The sequence below is a fragment of the Falco peregrinus genome, chromosome 18 (assembly GCF_023634155.1).
Source record: "Falco peregrinus isolate bFalPer1 chromosome 18, bFalPer1.pri, whole genome shotgun sequence".
NCBI lineage: Eukaryota > Metazoa > Chordata > Aves > Falconiformes > Falconidae > Falco > Falco peregrinus.
In genome coordinates this window covers 3,290,412-3,308,752 of record NC_073738.1, presented here as the reverse complement: position 1 = coordinate 3,308,752, position 18,341 = coordinate 3,290,412, and the positions used below count along the sequence as shown (strand labels likewise).

The 18,341-nt window shown below is 64.4% G+C and overlaps 4 protein-coding genes across 5 annotated transcripts; 3 read left to right on the top strand and 1 right to left on the bottom strand.

Moving 5' to 3' along the window:
• Positions 1-1,297: 1,297 nt before the first annotated feature.
• LOC101918898 (heat shock protein beta-11-like) lies at positions 1,298-2,361 on the bottom strand. The gene has a single exon (XM_005232718.3). The coding sequence runs from the start codon at positions 2,184-2,186 to the stop codon at positions 1,443-1,445; it is 744 nt and encodes a 247-aa protein (XP_005232775.2). The 5' UTR covers positions 2,187-2,361; the 3' UTR covers positions 1,298-1,442.
• Positions 2,362-2,734: 373 nt separating this feature from the next.
• On the top strand, positions 2,735-3,885 carry LOC101919067 (heat shock protein 30C-like). The gene has a single exon (XM_005232719.4). The coding sequence runs from the start codon at positions 3,133-3,135 to the stop codon at positions 3,739-3,741; it is 609 nt and encodes a 202-aa protein (XP_005232776.1). The 5' UTR covers positions 2,735-3,132; the 3' UTR covers positions 3,742-3,885.
• Positions 3,886-4,478: 593 nt separating this feature from the next.
• On the top strand, positions 4,479-11,647 carry KAT2A (lysine acetyltransferase 2A). The gene is made up of 18 exons (XM_055790035.1): positions 4,479-5,028; positions 5,778-5,901; positions 6,025-6,170; positions 6,544-6,633; positions 6,745-6,926; positions 7,214-7,405; positions 7,504-7,610; positions 7,755-7,862; positions 7,948-8,084; positions 8,219-8,427; positions 8,506-8,632; positions 8,915-9,025; positions 9,106-9,249; positions 9,385-9,499; positions 9,609-9,645; positions 9,769-9,832; positions 10,042-10,126; positions 10,360-11,647. Exons 1-18 carry the CDS (start codon positions 4,789-4,791, stop codon positions 10,551-10,553), a joined length of 2,412 nt encoding a protein of 803 aa, XP_055646010.1. The 5' UTR covers positions 4,479-4,788; the 3' UTR covers positions 10,554-11,647.
• A 326-nt stretch (positions 11,648-11,973) lies between these two features.
• Positions 11,974-16,496, top strand: DHX58 (DExH-box helicase 58). Of its 2 annotated transcripts, none has more exons than XM_055790036.1 (12): positions 11,974-12,147; positions 12,260-12,461; positions 12,548-12,738; positions 12,946-13,062; positions 13,325-13,451; positions 13,539-13,721; positions 13,807-14,063; positions 14,179-14,328; positions 14,577-14,738; positions 15,053-15,243; positions 15,493-15,589; positions 15,876-16,496. In XM_055790036.1, the coding sequence occupies exons 2-12, from the start codon at positions 12,368-12,370 to the stop codon at positions 16,053-16,055; spliced, it is 1,749 nt and encodes a 582-aa protein (XP_055646011.1). In that variant the 5' UTR covers positions 11,974-12,147; positions 12,260-12,367; the 3' UTR covers positions 16,056-16,496. The 2 variants fall into 2 exon arrangements, with proteins under 2 accessions (XP_055646011.1, XP_005232785.2); XM_005232728.4 differs by having other exon boundaries at positions 11,975-12,180.
• The last annotated feature ends 1,845 nt before the right edge of the window (positions 16,497-18,341 follow it).

Below are 18,341 nucleotides of genomic sequence, written 5' to 3'. Positions count from 1 at the left end.
TCTCCTCAGCTGCGTGGCTGCTGCTGGAGCTCTGCGGGGGGGCACAGCTACAGCCCGCTGTGCGATTGTCCCTGGGCTGGGCTTGCCTGTGGCTTGCAGGGTTGGGGCTCTGAAAGCTCTGCTGAGTAGCTGCAAATAAAGTTGTCTGTGTGAACAGCCTTGGCTCATGCGGGCTTCATCCTCTATCTGGGGTCTTGGTGCCTTTTGCTCATGCTGGATTTTCTTAAAATCCTGGAAGCAGGAAGGGGCTTGAGTGATTTGGTGACTGAGTTCCTGACATCTGGCTGGAGCATGGGCTGTGGTGGCCTCAGGTGGGATCAGCTCACCTGGTGTGCAGTGGGTGCTGCTTGTCTCCGTTGCCTGCAAGGAGCTTGTGTGCAAGAGGAGCTTGGGACCTCTGTGGGGCATCCCAGGTCTCATTGCTTCTGGTGTGGTTTGGACTGGTGCTGCTGGTTTCTGCAGGCAGCAAGGAACAGACCTGTTGGAGAAGCGCTTCCCTAATCCCAAATCTGAACAATCTTGTGAACACAACGCAAGATGCTGTTGCCATCTGCTGGCTTCTTTTCCTTGGTTCTTGGTTGATGGCTTCATTTCTGGCTCCTTCCAGGACTGGCTCTCCGTCGCTGTGAAGGAGCCTGTGATGTCCTAAGTGGTGTCTCATGCTGCTGAGCTCGGGGGGCTCGTGGCTGGGGACCTGTGGCTAGCTGCAGAGGTGTGCAGCAGGGCTTTGTGGAGCAGATGCCACCTTGCTGTGGGGAAGGGCTGTCCGAGCTCCCAGCAGCTTTAGCACAAACAGGCGTGCCTGCCTGCATACCTGCTGCCTGCCCGGACCTGAGCGCGGGTGGTTACACGATGCCTGGGAATGGGCTTCACCCTCTGTGCTGCTGGGATCTCACAGGGGGCTCCAGCAGCCCCTTTTCAGGGTGGGTGGGGGGGAAGTGGGGCACCCTACACCCAGCCAAGCTGTCTTCCCATTCAGCAGCACTGGCCACCGAGTGAGGGGCTGTGGAGCTGGTGCAGATGCTGTCAGCATGAGGAGGGAGCTGCCTCTGCTCCCTGCAGGTGAGTGGGGCTGCCTCTCCCCACTTGGCAGATTCCTGCATCCCCCCCCCCAAAGCAGCAGTGCTCACAGTTCCCTTCCCTCCCTCTGGGTCCATGGTGGGCCCCATTCTGTGCTGCCCTGAGGCAGCAGGGGAGGTTCTTCCCTCTCTGTGCATCCAGATCCTCTGGCATCAAGAGCTGAGACCAGGGCCCAGCCTTCCCATCAGTCAACACCAAGAGAGCACAAGCAGGTTCTATGCAAAAGTATTTTTATTGAATACAAAAACATTCCAGTTTAGTGAAAAAAATGACATCATCGCTGATGGAGCTTGTTTGGGCTAAAACCCGAGACTTGCTGCTGTCTGTACTGGTCCCGCCGTGGGCCGTTGGTTCCCTTCCCATTACACCCGGGCTTTGTTGGCGGCTCCATCCTCGGAGGCTGGTCCAGGCTGCGGGGCTGCGGGGCTGACCTGGATGGGCACGTTCCTCTCCGGGGCGGCCGGCAGGGCCAGCTTGGGGGCCTCGATGCGGAGCTGCCCCTCCTTGGACAGGGAGCAGGTCAGCGCCTCGGCGTCCACCTCCTCGGGCACGTCCCACTCCCGCTTCAGCACCTCGTACTTGTAGGAGAAGGAGCCCTTCTCATCGACGTTCTGCGTCTCCTTCTGCCCCACCAGCACCACCTTCCTGCCCACCACCTTCACCGACAGCTGCTCGGGAGCGAAGTTCTTGACGTCTTGGCAGACGGAGAAGCCCTCGCCGGAGCCCTGGGTCAGGGTCGTGCTGGTGCTCGGGGCTCGCTCCATGACAGCGGCTCCTTGGCTGCTCAGGAGCTGCTCGAAGCTGCTCATGAACTCCCGAGCTTTCTCCATCTCCTGCTGCAGCTCAGTGAAGATGGTCTCTGCGTGTGGCCAGAGGGTCCTCACTGTGCCCAGGCGGCTGGCCAGGGAGCTGGAGGCAAATGGTGCGAGGTGCATGCGGCAAAGCATCTCTGCTGCTGTTGCTGCTGTTGCTGCTGCTGCTGCTGCTGCTGCTGCTGCTGCTGCTGCTGCTGCTGCTGCTGTCCCGTCTCCAGTGAGCTGGGAACACTCTGCCTCGGCACTGCCGCCTGTGGCTTTTATTCCCCTTCCCGGGAGGAGTGGCCTCATCCTGTACAGCACGTCATCCTCTGGCGAAGAGTTCAGCTCTTTCCAGTCCGTTCCAGCTCATTCTTCTTACTCATCCATGAGGAGAGGCACCTCTTACGTCGTGCCCGGCATACCTTCGCCCTTAGTCTTGCAGCTCTGCTCTCCTGGCTTATAATTAGCAGCATCACCTCAGGCTCCGAACGGGATGCCTGAGACACCCCTGCCAAAAATCTGTGGCCTTTCTGCTTCCCAGGCAGGCAGCAGGGCTGGGCTCCTCCCTGCCTTCCCCTGCCTTGCCTGTGGCCTGTTCCCTCCCTACCTGTAGGCAGGAGACCCCCTCTGCCCCCTGCCCCCTTTTCAGGCCCCTCAGCTGCTGGAGGGACACCAGAACCCAGCCCGTGGTCCCCTCCCCAGGCAGGGTGCACAGGCGAGGTGCTGACGGGCCAGGATGGGATAGCGGCCAGCCTCAGCGATGTGGGGGGGGTGGGGGGGGGTGGGGGGGCTGGAAAGTGCGAGAGGCATCTGGCAGCGGGTGACGTATGAACACATTGTTTATAAGGTGGCACCATCCTTACACTGCTGGCACAGCGTGACCTGCAGCCTGCCGAGCCCCCGGGCGCGGGGGCCAGGGAGGGCTTTGCTGACCCCCGGCTGGGGGTCCCGCAGGCGTTGCTACATCACGGTGGCTCTGCAGAAACATGAGCTCCCAGCGGTGACCGCAGCTCCCTATTTGCGGCATGTGACGCGTCCCCAGAAGCAGGCGCTGCTATTTTGGCTGGTGGATGATCAGTCTCTCAAAAATAGGCGATGGCTCCAGGAGGGTGCGTGGGGAGAGAGCGTTCTGGAAGGGGCACACCCCTGGGCAAGGGAGGATAAAACCTGCCGCTCCCCAGCCCCGGCTCAGCACCGCTCCAGTCCCTGCACAGAGCAGAGCCGCAGCGCACACCGGGAGCACACACCAGCAGAGATGCTTTGCCGCCTGCACTTCATGCCGCCCACGTCCAGCTCGCTGTTCCCATGGCTGGGACCCATCCGCACTCTCTGGCCACATCCAGGCACCCTCTTCGCTGAGCTGGAGCGGGAGCTGCGGCTGGAGATGGAGAGGGCTCGGGAGTTCATGAGCAGCTTCGAGCAGTTCCTGAGCAGTGGGAGCAGCCCCAGCCGACTCAGCATCGCTGCGGAGCGAGCCCCGAGCACCAGCGCAGCCCTGACCCAGGGCTCCAGTGAGGGCTTCTCCGTCTGCCAGGACGTGAAGGACTTTACGCCCGAGCAGCTGTCGGTGAAGGTGGTGGGCAGGAAGGTGGTGCTGGTGGGGCAGAAGGAGTCGCAGAGCACGGATGAGAAGGGCTCCTTCTCCTACAAGTACGAGGTGCTGAAGCGGGAGTGGGACGTGCCCGAGGAGGTGGACGCCGAGGCGCTGACCTGCTCCCTGTCCAAGGAGGGGCAGCTCCGCATCGAGGCCCCCAAGCTGGCCCTGCCGGCCGCCCCGGAGAGGAACGTGCCCATCCAGATGGGGCCAGCAGTGGCCCAGCCGACAGCCAGCACCGACGACGGAGCCGAGCGGGCCAAGGCGTGATGGGGAGCGGCACGGGGCCGGGCTGAGCCCGGCTGCCAGGGCAGCTGCTGGCCGCAGAGCGGGGCTGCGCGCTGGCCCGGTGAGGGGAGTTTCTGCACAAAATATGTAGCTTTTTTGATATGTAATAAATATTCCTGACTTTTATTTGCACAGTTTCTGTGTTTGCTGGTCTCGCCTGGCCCCCTGTGCTTGCCATGCTGCTGGCTGTGCCCCTGCAGGACGATGGCAGCCCGGGGAGCCGGGCTGTGCTGGCAGGGGGCAGGTCCCTGGCAGCTCCCCCAGCCCAGCCGTGGCAGAGGAGGTTGGCTGAGGGGCTGCAGCACATGCACTGTGCTGAGCATCCCCCCGGGGGGGCACCGAGCATCCCCCCGAGGGGACCCCCAGCATCCTCCTGAGGGGGCCCCGAGCTCCCGAGGCAGCCTTTGGCCCCCAGACACCCATTTTCGGGATGGTGCTGGCACACTCCCGTGCGGTACCCGTGCCGTGCCGGGCCGTGCCGCCCCCTCCATTGCTCGCACCTTCCAGGCGCTGCGCTCTTCTCCGCGGCCCTTCGGCGGCAAGTGGGCGTGGCCTCCCATAAATGGGCAGGAGGGGGCGGGCCCACAGCACACAGCGGAGGTGATCGTGCCGGACTGGGCGGGGCTTCACGCCACATTTGGCGAAAAAGGCGGGGCCTCGCGCCATATTTGGCAGAGGCTGCGGCGGAGAGGAGCGCCTCCCCGCGCCGAGCACCGCCGAACCGGGCACGGTACCGGTTGCGGTACCGGAGGGGGGAACTTCTCTAGGCAGCGATGGCCCCGCGCCGCCGGCACGGCCCCGCGAGGGGCTCTCGGGGTGGTTGGTCCCCGTTGAGCCCGGACCTCGATCTCTCCGTGGCGGGTTCACGCCGCCCGCGGCCTCGGTGGGAGTTCCGCTCCCGCTCGGGGCTGCAGGCGGCTAGATCCGGCCCCGGGAGCACCGGACCCACCCCCCCGCCGCTACGGACTACCGATCCCGGCGTGCCTGGCGCGCAGGCGCAGTGAGCGCGGGGCGCACGCCGGGCCCGGCATGGCGGAGCCGGAGGCCGCGCAGCCCGGGCGGCCCCCGCCGGCTCCGGGGGCGGCGGCGGCGGGGAGCGGCGGGGCGGGGAGCGGAGCGGCGGGGGCGGCGGCGGGGGGAGCGGGGACCAGCGACCCGGCGCGGCCCGGGCTGAGCCAGCAGCAGCGGGCGAGCCAGCGCAAGGCGCAGGTGCGCGGGTTCCCCCGCGGCAAGAAGCTGGAGAAGCTGGGGGTCTTCTCGGCCTGCAAGGTGGGCTGGGGGCACCGGGCCCTGCATGGGCGAGGTGCGGGGGGGTACAAGGATGTGCGTGGGTGTGGGTGCATGGGCAGGGGTGCAGGAGGAAGGTGCAAGGCTGTGTATGAGTGGGGGTGCAGGAGGGAGGTACGAGGGTGCGCATTGGTGGAGGGGTGCAGGAGCAGGGCGCAGGAGGGGGGTGCAAGCATGTGCATGGGTGAGGGTGCAGGAGTGGGGTGCGGGGGGGTGCATGGATGTGCATGGGTGGGGGGATGCAGGAGTGGGGTGCGAGGATGTGCATGGGTGGGGGATGCAGGAGTGAGGTGCGAGGATGTGCATGGGTGGGGGATGCAGGAGTGAGGTGCGAGGATGTGCATGGGTGGGGGATGCAGGAGTGGGGTGCGAGGATGTGCAGGGGGTGCAGGATGGGGGTGCTGAGCTGTGCATGGCGTACAGGAAGGAGATGCTAGGCTGTGCATGGGTGGGGGTGCAGGAGGAGTGCTGCGTTGTGTAAGGGAGATGCAAGGACATCCATGAGCCTGGGATGCAGGATCCTGGGGCTGCATGCAGGGGAACTGTGAGAGTGTTAGGGTGCAGGTTTATGCAGGATGGGTGCTGGGGAAAGCTGGGGTGGATAAACTGGGATGGGTGGGACAGGCAGAGGCGACTCGTGGGGGGAATTGTTTGGCCAGAGAAGGTGGCAGCCTTGGCATGAGGCAGTGCGTGGGCCACTGCGTGACGGCCTCTGCCATCCCTCATCCCAGGCCAATGACGCCTGCAAGTGCAACGGCTGGAAGAACCCCAACCCTCCCACTGCCCCCCGCATGGACCTGCAGCAGCCGGTGACCAACCTGAGCGAGCCCTGCCGGAGCTGCAGCCATGCGCTGGGTAACACCACCATGGGGCACCTGGGACCACCGCCCCCTGCCCCAGGAACCCCCCTCCCCCAGGGAGGGGTGGTGATGCTGACCCCTCCAGTCTCACTGTGGTGTGGTTGTCTCTCTGCTGCAGCGGACCATGTGTCCCACCTGGAGAACGTTTCGGAGGAGGAGATCAACCGGTTGCTGGGCATGGTGGTGGATGTGGAAAACCTCTTTATGTCGGTGCACAAGGAGGAGGACACGGACACCAAGCAGGTGTATTTCTACCTGTTCAAGGTGCGTCTGGGGCTGGGCACGTCTCTGCACCGCGATGCTGCAGGGCAGGGGCTGCTGTCCCACTGCTCGTCCTCTGTCTGCTCCGCTGGCAGCCAGCCCACCAGCCCAGCCAGAGAGCTGGAACGCTTACCCTGTCCTGGGAGCGACTGCTCTCCCGGCCTCGAATTCCCCTGGGAGGAAGGTTTCCAGGGAAGGAACAGGCTGAGGTGGACGCCGGCACCTTCCTGGCTGTGTAAATGAGCACAGCCCCACGGCTGCCCTCTGCAGCCTCCACCGCTCGCTGTGTGCCTGGTTACGGGACTCCAGTAACCTGGTCCTTACTGTGTGCCTGGTCCTTGGGACTCCAGTAACCGTGTCCGACGGTGTCTCGCAGCTCCTGCGGAAGTGCATCCTGCAGATGAGCCAGCCTGTGGTCGAGGGGTCCCTGGGGAGCCCCCCCTTCGAGAAACCAAACATCGAACAGGTGAGGCTGCTGACTTGTCCTGTGTTTTGCTGCTCTTGTATGGCCCCCTCCCCCTTTGAGGGGCAGTGCTGAAGGGTCAGGTGCCCCTCCATTGCCCCTTCCTCTCCCCAGGGAGTCCTGAACTTCGTCCAGTACAAGTTCAGCCACTTGCCACCCAAGGAGCGGCAAACCATGTACGAGCTCTCCAAGATGTTCCTGCTCTGCCTCAACTACTGGAAGCTGGAGACACCGTCCCAGTTCCGGCAGCGCTCGCAGAACGATGATGTGGCCACCTACAAGGTCAACTACACAAGGTGAGAGTGGGAGGGGGTCTGAGCCAGACAGCATGGGGGTCTGCCCGCCCCTGCACCGGGCTGACCCTGACTCCCAGGGTCTTCTCCTCTCCCCACCTCTCTTGGGTTGCTGGTTTGTTATGAGAGCAGATGTCCGCTGGGGAGACTGCTTCCAAATAACATCAGCCGTGACCCCCCATGCTTGCCCTCTTCCTCTCTGCTTCCAGCAGTGTTGTCCCAGGCGGGATGCGGATGCTCTGGGGTTGCTGGTCCCAGCCCTGATACTGGAGTGCATCCTTATCTCCTAGGTGGCTGTGCTACTGCCATGTTCCGCAGAGCTGTGACAGCCTTCCCCGCTACGAGACCACCCACGTCTTTGGGCGCAGCCTCCTCAAGTCCATCTTTACGGTCACCCGCCGGCAGCTGCTGGAGAAGTTCCGGGTGGAGAAGGACAAGCTGGTGCCGGAGAAGCGGACACTGATTCTCACCCACTTCCCCAAGTAGGTACCCAGTGCGAGGATAGCTGCATCGCTGGGGAGGCTCTCCTCCCTCGGGGCACTCGCCCACCGAGTGTGGCTGCTGTGCTGCCCCCTGCCAGGTTCCTGTCCATGCTGGAGGAGGAGATCTATGGCGAGAACTCTCCGATCTGGGAGGCTGATTTCACCGTGCCAGCTGCAGAGGGTGCCCAGCTGGTGTCTCGCCCAGGTATCTCAGGGAGCAGCACCCCCCAGCTTTCAGGGAGCTGTAGGGTGAAGGACTGAGGTGTGGGTGAGCCTTGGCTGGTGGCTGGGCTGTCGCAGCGTGATGAGCTGCTTCCTGGCAGTCACGGGCACCACTGGTCTCTTCCAGCTGCGGTCAGCACCGTTACAGTGCCCACCACTCCACTCTTCAGCAAGAAGCTCAGCAACAGCAGCTCTGCTGCGAGCATGGATGCCAGCACCCCAGAGCCCCTGCCAGGTAGGGCCGGTGTGAGCCTGGCACTGGGGAAACTGGGACCTCCCTTGGTCCCTCCCGGTGCTGGATGTGCTGCTGTGCTCCCCAGGGGAGAAGCGGAAGCTGCCCGAGAGCCTGACACTGGAAGATGCCAAGCGGATCCGTGTCATGGGAGACATCCCCATGGAGCTGGTGAACGAGGTGATGCTGACCATCACGGACCCTGCTGCCATGCTGGGCCCCGAGGTATGGGGTGGGGGATGCTGAGGTGGCATCGGTGCTTTCCAGGGCCCGCAGAGCTGCTTTCCTCATGTGCCCCTGGCTGGGCTTCCCCCACGGTGGGTATGTGCCAGTCAAACCCCCTGCACTCCCCGCCCCAGACCAGCCTGCTGTCGGCAAACGCGGCACGGGATGAGACGGCTCGGCTGGAGGAGCGCCGCGGCATCATCGAGTTCCATGTCATCGGCAACTCGCTCTCACAGAAGTCCAACAAGAAGATCCTGATGTGGCTGGTGGGCTTGCAGAACGTCTTCTCACACCAGCTACCACGCATGCCCAAGGAGTACATCACTCGCCTTGTCTTTGACCCGTGCGTGGCTGGGGGGCATGGGGGACAGGGACACGGTGTGGGGGGCTCCCCTCTCACCCTTGGCCACGGTTCTGGCAGGAAGCACAAGACCCTGGCACTGATCAAGGACGGCCGAGTGATCGGGGGGATCTGCTTCCGCATGTTCCCCACCCAGGGCTTCACGGAGATAGTCTTCTGTGCCGTCACATCCAACGAGCAAGTGAAGGTGAGAGTGTGGGGAGGTGGGTGGTGGTCATGGCCATGGGGGTCCCTGGCAGCCCAGCATCGTGGCTGCAGGGTGGTGGGTGGGGGCTCTTGGGGGCAGGATGGTCTCACTGTAGCTGGGAGGACCCAGGGGTGTCCCAGCCCCTTGGGTAGCCGGACCCACTCAGCACTGGCCAGCCCCGAGCAGCTGCCTGTGTCAGTGGGTGGGAGGGGGTCACGTGTGCCGACTTGGGCTGCCTGGGGGGCGTTGGGGGGGGTCCCTGTCTCACGGTGGCTTCCCCAGGGCTACGGGACGCACCTGATGAACCACCTGAAGGAGTACCACATCAAGCACAACATCCTCTACTTCCTCACCTACGCGGATGAGTACGCCATTGGCTACTTCAAGAAGCAGGTGGGCTCCTTCCTCCAGGGCAGCTCCTCTCGCCCCCCCCCCGCCTGTCAGCCCCCTCCCACCTGCCCCCTCCCTTCTAGGGCTTTTCCAAGGACATCAAGGTCCCCAAGAGCCGCTACCTGGGCTATATCAAGGACTACGAGGGGGCGACCCTGATGGAGTGTGAGCTGAACCCCCGCATCCCCTACACTGAGCTCTCCCACATCATCAAGAAGCAGAAGGAGGTACAGTGGGTGGGTGGGGGGGTGCTCTGCCTGCTCTGGCCCCTGCCAGCTGCCCCCCGAAGGCAGGGGAGGGGTCCGGAGCATCCTGCAGTCCCTGCTCACCTCCCTGCTTCCAACCCCCCCTTCCCACTGCAGATCATCAAGAAGCTGATAGAGAGGAAGCAAGCGCAGATCCGCAAGGTCTATCCCGGCCTGACCTGCTTCAAGGAGGGCGTGCGGCAGATCCCCATCGAGAGCGTCCCCGGCATCCGTGAGTCCCCCCGGCTTCTGCTGGGGAGGGGCTGGCAGGCAGGAGGGCTCCGTCCTCCCTCGCCCGCGGGCCTGGGGCAGCTGTGGTGATGTTGATGCTTGTCTTCTAGGAGAAACGGGATGGAAACCACTGGGGAAGGAGAAGGGGTGAGTGCTGCGTGGTGGGATGGATGGGGCTCGGCTCAGGCTGCTCCTCACTCCTGGTCTGGGATGGGGAGGTGGGGATGGGGAGAGGCTGCCCACCCTTGGGCTGATGGTTTTGTCCTGCAGAAAAGAGCTGAAGGACCCGGACCAGCTCTACAACACCCTGAAGAACCTCCTGGCCCAGATCAAGGTGCGGGCAGGAGGGGACCCTCTGCTCTGCGGTGCCCATCCCCCTGACAGCTCTCGGAGCTGCTTCCCCTGGGCCAGGCTGTCCTGGGCTCTGCCCTTGGGGGGGCAGGGGGGTGACCCAGGCGCAGGGGGAGCAGGACTCCTCTGTGCTGGTGCAGGCAGGTGCTGCGTGTGCTTTCTCCTGTAACCGGTCCCCCACCCTCTCCCCAGACCCACCCCAGCGCGTGGCCCTTCATGGAGCCTGTGAAGAAGTCGGAGGCGCCGGATTACTACGAAATCATCCGCTTCCCCATCGGTAGGTGGTTGTGCCCAGACCCCCGGGGCAGGATGGTGGGGAGAGGGCTGACGACACCCCCCCCCCCAACCCCCCATCACAGGGTCTGCTGGAGAGTCATGGTTGGGATGATGGGGTGCTGGGAGCCCTGGGGCAGTCCAGAAGAGAGAGGGATGAGCCAGGACCCTTGGTGTCCAGTTCCATGGCTGGGGGGGTGCAGAGGCTTGGGGAACCTGACCCTTCCCCACCCCCAGACCTGAAGACCATGACAGAGCGCCTGAAGAACCGCTACTACGTCACCAAGAAGCTGTTCATCGCCGACCTGCAGCGCATCATCACCAACTGCCGCGAGTACAACCCGCCTGACAGCGACTACTGCAAGTGTGCCAACACCCTGGAGAAGTTCTTCTACTTCAAGCTCAAGGAGGGGGGGCTCATCGACAAGTAGGGGAGCTGGCCTGGACCCGCCTTGGCCACCAGCCCCACCACGGGAGGGACGGGGCTGCCTGTGGGACCCAGCCCTGCTGCATGGGCAGGGGCTGCTGGAGGGGTTATTGCTGCTGAGCAGCCTGGGGGAGCTGGCCCTTCCTTCTGGGGGGGGGCGAGGGGGCTGGGGGGTGCCTGGTGCTCTTATCCCCGAGCTGTTGGCTGTCTGTCCTGGGGGCTGTTAGCAGCGGGGCTGGAGCCACCTCATCAGGATCTGCCCAGGGCAGGGGCAGCGTTGAGTTCCTGCCTCTCCCAGGGGGCTGGGACCCCCACCCTGCCCAGCACCGGCGCTTCTCTCCTCCCCAGGGTCGTGCCTTCTGCCCTGGCTCTCGGTGATGGGGCAGGGGCACACAAGTGCTTTGGTTTTCTTCTCCCGTCCACACACAGGCAGCTTCTGCCCCTCGTATTGAATGTACGGCAGGGCTCAGCCCTGCCCGCCCCGGGCTGGGGGCAGGGATGCTGCTTGTCGTCCAGGGTCCTGCTTGGGAGGGGGTGCTCTGCCCTTGCACCCCCCAGCTCCTGCTGCCTCTATCAGCTCTTCCCTCCCCGTGAGGGCAGCTCTGCCTGCTCCTGCTGCCAGCCAGGCCTGCCCCTTGCGTGGCCAGGGGTTGGGGGGGTGCTGGCAGCCCTGGCTGCTGGGGCTGTGGGGTGCCTGGCGCTGCCGTGGTCCCTGCACCCCCTGCTCTGCCCCAGCCGGTAGCCAGCCTCTGCACTGGGGTGCAGGGATGGCTCCTGCCCACCACCTTCCCCCCCCTGCCCTCTCCTTGCGCCTCGTGAGCCGTGTTGCCATACCCCTTGGGTGCTGGGCTGGGGAGCGCCTGGCCCCAGCATTGGTTTGTCCCCCACTCTCGCTTGGTCCCTTGCTGCCTTGCCCCGTCCTCCCCCTGCTGTCATCACTGGGTGGGCACTGGTGATGCTCTGTGGCTCACTGGGGTGGGACCAGCCCCCTCCACACATCTCTGCCACCCATTCCACTTGACTGTTGGTTTTGTTTTGTTTTCTGGGTTGGTTTTTTTTTTTGTTGTACGTTGTCTTTTTTTTTTTTTTCTTTTTTTTTTTTAAATAAATGTCCTTGTGCAGACCTAGCTGCATCCTGGAGTCTGGCCCTGCAGCCTGGGTTGTGGGGGGTGTTTGAGGCAAGGAAGAGGGACCGGAGCAGCTCGGAGTGGAGAGCCCCTGGGCTGGGCGTACTGGGCTGAACTGGGGGGGCTGGGGAGCGGGGTTGGGGGGTGCTGCAGTGGGGCGGCTGTGGGAGCTCCCCGGTTTCTGTTTCGGTTTCTGCCCGTGGCTGGGGCTCCCGGAGGGGGGTTCACGAGCGGCTGAGCTCGGGCTGGCAGCGCGGCCGGCGGGGCCCCCCCTGGCTGGGGCTCCAGCGGGATGCACCGCCCCCAGTTTCGTTTCCCAGCTGCGGCCGGCAGGGATGGAGCTGAGGGGGGTACCAGCTGGAAGCGGTGGCCCCGGCCCTTGGGGGCTGCAACACCATCATCTGGCTGCCCACGGGTGCCGGCAAGACCCGCGCCGCCGTCTACGTCTGCCAGCAGCACCTGGAGAGCCGGGTGGGCGGCAGGGTGGCCGTGCTGGTCAACAAGGTGCCCCCCAACCCTGCCCTGGGGATCACTGGGTTGTGGTGCTGGGCTGGTGCTGAGCAGGGGGGTCTCTTGCGCGCAGGTGCATCTGGTGGACCAGCACGCCAAGAAGGAGTTCCATGCGCTGCAGGACACCTTCAGGGTGACGGCCATCAGTGGGGACAGCAGCCAGAAGTCCTTCTTCGCCTGCATGGTGAAGCAGAGCGATGTTGTCATCTGCACGGCCCAGATCCTGCACAACGCGCTGGTCAGCGAGGAGGAGGACATGCACGTGGAGCTGACAGGTGGGCACAGGACCCCAGGCGACGCTCTCCCCACGGCTGGGCTGGGCTGGGGGGCTCACCTCGCTCCCCTCTCTCACCCGGTGCAGATTTCTCACTGCTGGTGATAGACGAATGTCACCACACGCAGAAGGAAGCCGTCTACAACAAAATCATGCTGAATTATCTCCAGCGCAAGCTCAGTGGGCAGCAGGATCTGCCACAGGTCCTGGGACTGACGGCATCCCCTGGCACCGGGGGGGCAACCTCCTTTGAGGGGGCTGTAGAGCACATCCTGCAGGTGGGTCCTGTGCCCCCCATCCTGTGCCAAGACAGGGCACAGCGACCTGGCACAGCTTCCCCTGGGTGTAGCAGGGTGTTCCTCGGGGTGGGTGTTGATAAGCTGGGTGGCCCAGGGCAGATGTCCCTAAATTTACGGGGCTGCCAGCGAGCACCGTGTCACCCTGGGCTGCCGGGCTCAGGGCTGGAAGTGGGGTCTCGCCCTCAGATCTGCGCTAACCTGGACGTTGAGAAAATCGCGTCGGTGCAGGAGGAGGCGCAGCACCTGCAGAGCCACGTCCCCCAGCCCACGAAGCAGTATGACCTGTGCCAAGAGAGAGCGCAGGTGAGGGCAGCTGTAGGGGCTGGAAGACGAGACCCCCAAGCCCTGCTGAGCTGGGGGGCTGCATCCCCCTGTCTGCTTAGCTCATGCCAGTGCGAGGAATTGGTTGATCCAGAGCTTTGGTGCAGAGGGATCCAATAACCATCTGGGTGCTGCCACGCAAACAAGCCCCCAACCCCAGCCCAGGCACTCTGGGCTGTGCCTCCGAGACCATGCAGAACAGTGTTTCCAGTTCCTCGGGTCCTGAGCCCCTCTCTGCTCCCAGGACCCCTTTGGTGAGCAGCTGAAGGAGATGATGGAGCAGATCCAGCAGTACATGGAGATGCCTGGCCTGCCTCAGGACTTCGGCACGCAGATTTACGAGCAGCACATCGTGGAGCTGGAGAAGAGAGGTGAGGAGGCGGCAGGGCGGGTGCAGCAGGGCAGAGCTGGCAGCCACGGGGACATGCCGTGACCATGGCACACCCGGCCCTTGCCAGGCGCCGAGACCTTTTGTCGCAAGATGCGGGTGTGTGCACTGCACTTGCGCAAGTACAATGACGCGTTGCTGATCAACGACACGGTGCGGATGATCGACGCCTTCCAGTGCCTCCAGCAGTTCTATGCCACCGAGAGGGACACCAAGGACCCCACCGAACAGTTCCTCACTGCACTGTTTGAGGGTAACAGAGGGGCCTGGGCGGGGGGTCGGTGCTGGCTGCATTCAGGGGGTGGGGGGCCCCCATGACACCCCGCTTGCCTGCACAGAGAACAGGGCGACCCTGCGGGCGCTCGCTGGGGACCAGCGCTATGAGAACCCCAGGCTGGGCAAGCTGGAGGAGATCCTGCAGGAACATTTCCAACCCCTGGGAACTTCTCGTGGCATCGTCTTCACCAAGACCCGGCAGAGTGCCCACAGCCTGCTCAGCTGGCTGCAGGACACGGCCGCGCTCTGCGGGCAGCACATCAGGGCCGCTGTCCTCACCGGCGCCGGCTACAGCAACCAGACCAGGCACATGACGCAGGTGAGTGGAGGGTGGGATGGAGCTGGACCGACCCTTCTCCGCACGCTTTGTGGGTGCTGCCCCGGGGCTCGGAGCCCTGCGCAGCTGCTGAAGCATCTCCCTCCTCTTCCCCCAGAACGAGCAGCAGGATGTGATCAACCTGTTCCGCAAGGGAGCCCTCAACCTGCTCTTCTCCACCAGCGTGGCTGAGGAGGGCCTGGATATCCCTGAGTGCAACATCGTGGTTCGCTATGGGCTGATGACCAATGAGATCGCCATGATGCAGGTACCTGCCTGGGCTCCCTCTGGCCACTCTGCCCAGATTCCCCAAAGCCACCAGGATGGGACACAGTCGCATCCCACAGCTGCTGGCAGCTCCCTGGGGGTGAACCCAGCCCCTGGCAGAGCATCTCCTTGGCAAGGCACGGAGGAGTGCACAGGGTGGATCCATCCCCACGGGTGGTGCGGTGGAGGCAGGGGGGGCCAGCCATGTCCCTCCTCTGCTGACTGCAGCATTTGGCACTTCTGCTGCAGGCCCGGGGCCGTGCCCGTGCCGAGAACAGTGTCTACTCCGTCCTCGCCAAAGCCAACAGCAGAGAGGTCTTCCGTGAACTGCTCAACGAGGACCTCGTGGAGCTCATGGAGAGGGCCATCAGAGCAGTGCAAGCCATGCCTGAGCAGGAGTACCGCCTCAAGGTGAGCGCTGGGTGCTGCCCTGGGCACCAGGAGGGCCAGGCAGCTGCTGCCCACGTCTGATGCTTGGGCACTGCCTTCTGCGCCCTGGTTTTGGCTGCCTGCTCTCCCCTTGGAGCAGCACCGGCTCCTGGGAGGGGGTAGCATCAGGTGCACAGGGCAGCGTGTGCCCACCCTGTCCTGTCTGTCCTGCCACGCAGCTTGCACTCTCTGGGACGGTGCATCTCTCTGTGGCTGTGTGTCTTGCCATGCCTGCCATCTGTCTGTGCCCGTAGCCCTGCCCTGACCTCTGCCCTCCCCCTCCGGGCCCTCTGCAGATCAGCGAGCTGCAGCGAATTGCTGTTGCCAGCTGGCTAATGAAGGAAGCCAGGATCAGTGAGAGGAGGCAGCTGCACGACCCGGACGCTGTTTACCTCTACTGCGTCAACTGCAACATGGCAGTGTGCCGCGGCAGCGACATCCGCACCGTGGAGGGCATGCACCACGTTAACATCAACCCCAACTTCGGGTAGGAGCTGGGCGCTGGCGGGGGCGAGCGGGTGCAGACCAGCTGGCAGGCATCGCTTGCATGAGCTGCCCCACTTTCCCCCCAGGACGGGCAGGGGGTGGCAGCAGCTTGCTGCCAGCTTTTTCTTGGGGACAGTGGTCCAGGGAGATCGTGGGGGCTTTGTGGACTTTGTGACTATGGGAGCACATGTGCTGCCCTATTTCTGTCCCCTGGACCATTGTCCTTAGAGTGTCTTTCGGTTCCTTGCAGGTTGTATTACAGAGTTTCCTCTGGGAAAATACAGTTCCAGCGGGCTTTCAAAGACTGGGAGCCCGGCTGTCGCATCATGTGCAGTGAGTGCAGCCAGGTGAGTGTGGCAACCCCCCGTGGCTGCAGCCCAGTTGGAACTGGAGGGACAGGAGGGGCTGTGCCTTGTTCCCCAGCTCCTGGCTGAGGGATGGAGCTGTATGTCCCTTTGACACGTGCCCGTGTGATGTGCCTGCTGCACATGCAGGACGTGGACACGGGCAGCTGTCTCCGAAGGGGATGTGACCTGGCAGCAAGGAGCTGCCTCCATCCCAGGGCTGTGTGGCCCTGCAGCCTGGGGATGCTGCGCTGCAGGCTGCGTGACTGTCCCCTCCCTGCCCACACAGGAGTGGGGAATGGAGATGATCTACCGGCAGGTGAAGCTGCCCATCCTCTCCATCAAAAACTTCGTGGTGGAGACGCCGGCTGAGAAGAAGAAGTACAAGAAGTGGAGCAGTGTGACATTCCCCGTCAAGGAGTTTGACTATGTGGAGTACTGCTCTAGCATCCACGGCCAGCTCTTGTAGCACAGACTCTGCTCAGAAGACGACTATTCCCAGGCCACTTTCTGGGACAGCAGGACCCTTCCCATTGCCCTTGGCGTGGGACCTTCCCTCCAGGCTCATGCAGTCAGTGCTCCCTTGTTCCTCGCTGGACTGATCTGCTGCAGCACATCCCTTGCTACAGCTGCAACTGCAGGAGGAGGCTTTGCTGCACCCATGCAGGAAGGATGAGACACTGGGATGGGAAAGCACTGGGAATCTTTCCCTGCTGGCAGCTGCTCCCCATGGCGCTGCGTTCCCCCTCCTGCCCTCCAGCAATGTGGGGCACGGGGGGTGTCTCCACAACCCTGCCAGGAGAACCAGCCATTTCACAGGGGCTCAGGACATGGCCCAGCGTTTCTCCGGCAGCCTCTGGTCCGCTTTGTGCTCCCGATGTCCCTCTATTAAAAACGGGTGTGTGCTGGGGCTGGGGGAAGTGTCGGCAGCTTCACTTCTTGTGAGAGCCGGTGGGCTCCGTCTGGGACAGCCCTTGCACCCAGCCCGACCCCCCGATTGCCTGCGGGAGAGCCAGACCCCACCGCCCACCGCGCTGGCAGCGCAGGGGTCCCCGGGGAGGCACCTGTGGGTGCCCCGAGTGGCTGCACACAGTGGACCCACCCGAGACCAAACCTCCCTGGGGCGCAGAATGAGCCCTAGCGCCTCCGGGGCGGCTCAGTCCTGCAGGACTCGCATGGAGCTGCGGGTGGGTTTGACCTTGGCAGAAATGCCCAGGGGTCCCTGCCCCGGCAGCTGGGGGGTCCCCGCGGGGCTCAGCTGGGGCCACCCCGGGCGCGCTGGGCTCGCCGGGCCCCTTCGAGCCGGGGATGCTGAGGGAGCGGCGGGGCCCCCAGAGCTCGGGGCCGGGGGGGTCGGGGCGGGGGGCTCGGCGTCCCCGCGGCCCGGCGGGGGTGCTGCAGCCCCGGCCCCGCCGTGCTCTCCCGCCGCCGGTCGCTAGAGGGAAGCCCCGGCCCGGCTGCGGGCAACGGGCGATGCCCGGGGAGCCGCGGGCGGGGGGCGCGGGGCAGCGGGCCCCGAGGGGGCCGTCCGCCGGCGGGGGGATGCTCAGCCCGTGCCGGGCGGGGGGCTGCGGCGCTCGCACCCGCCGCTCCGTGCGTGTCCCCTCCCCGCGGGACCCGGCCACGCGTGTGGGTGCCAGCCCGGGGGTCTCCCGCTCCGGTAAGCAACGCGGTGGCTCGGGGCGGGGGGGTTCGCGGTCCCTCCGTGCTCCCGGTGGGCGCCAGGAGCTCCCGCGGCGGGCGAGGGGCGGCTCGCAGCGGGGGCTGCAGGCGAGGGCACAGGGGTCACCAGCCTCCGGGCCCGGGGCTGGGGATGCTGCCGGCGGGGACCCTGGGCTGGGAGCCCCCTGCCACTCCTGCCTGGCTTTGGAGCAGCATCTTCTGCCCTAATGAGGCGTAGCCCAGTTTCAGGTGATTATCCCCCGGGGAAAACATCCAACCAAACTCTTGTTCATCAAAAACTGGGTAATGAGGCCGTTTGAGTTATTTGTAGCTCTCTGCGGGCTGGGATGGCTTCTCCTACCTCTCCCCAGGCAGGATCCCTCCTGCAGGGACCCCAGAGCGTTTTGCTAAGCTCAAATTGCCCTGGTTTGTGCTGGGAGAATCCAGGCTGTGCGTGAACTCGGTGGGTGCCTGCAGCACTGGGTGGTGCGACCTCTCACCAGCCTAGATGGACCTGGCTGTCCGCTTTGGTGCCCCAAACCAGAATTTCTGCAATATTGACCCAAACTTGCCCATTTTTGAGCCTGACCCTGTGGGGTACAGGGCCAGGAGAACAGCACTCTGTGGGACTCTGTGGGTTTTTGCAAATGGGTCTGCATCCAGCCTCTGCTTGTTCCTCCCTCTGCATCCCTGCTTTAACGCCAGCCCATCTGGCTTCTCCTTCCCGGGGGCTCGGTCACCTTGGGTCTGGCGGCAGGGAGCAGCTGAGCTGCAGCTCTCAGTGCTGCGACCTTGGCCAGCGTCCTTCAGAGCCAGCGTCCTTCAGAGCCAGACTCGTGTGGCTGAGTCCCCAGGCTGCTCATGGCCAGGCCAGCCTGTGTGAGGGTGTGTGAGGGCTGTGCATTCCTGTGACCCCCGTTAATCCACCCTGGCTGCCAGGGCAGCCTTCTCCAAGCGCGCGTTGTCGCTGCATCCCTCAGACCAGGGCAGAGGCAGTGGCTGCTCCCCTCTGATCAGCCATTCAGGTCACTCCCGCATCGATCAGGTCTGGCGTGTGCTGATAAACTGGCTTTGGAGCCCCAGGGGCTCAGGG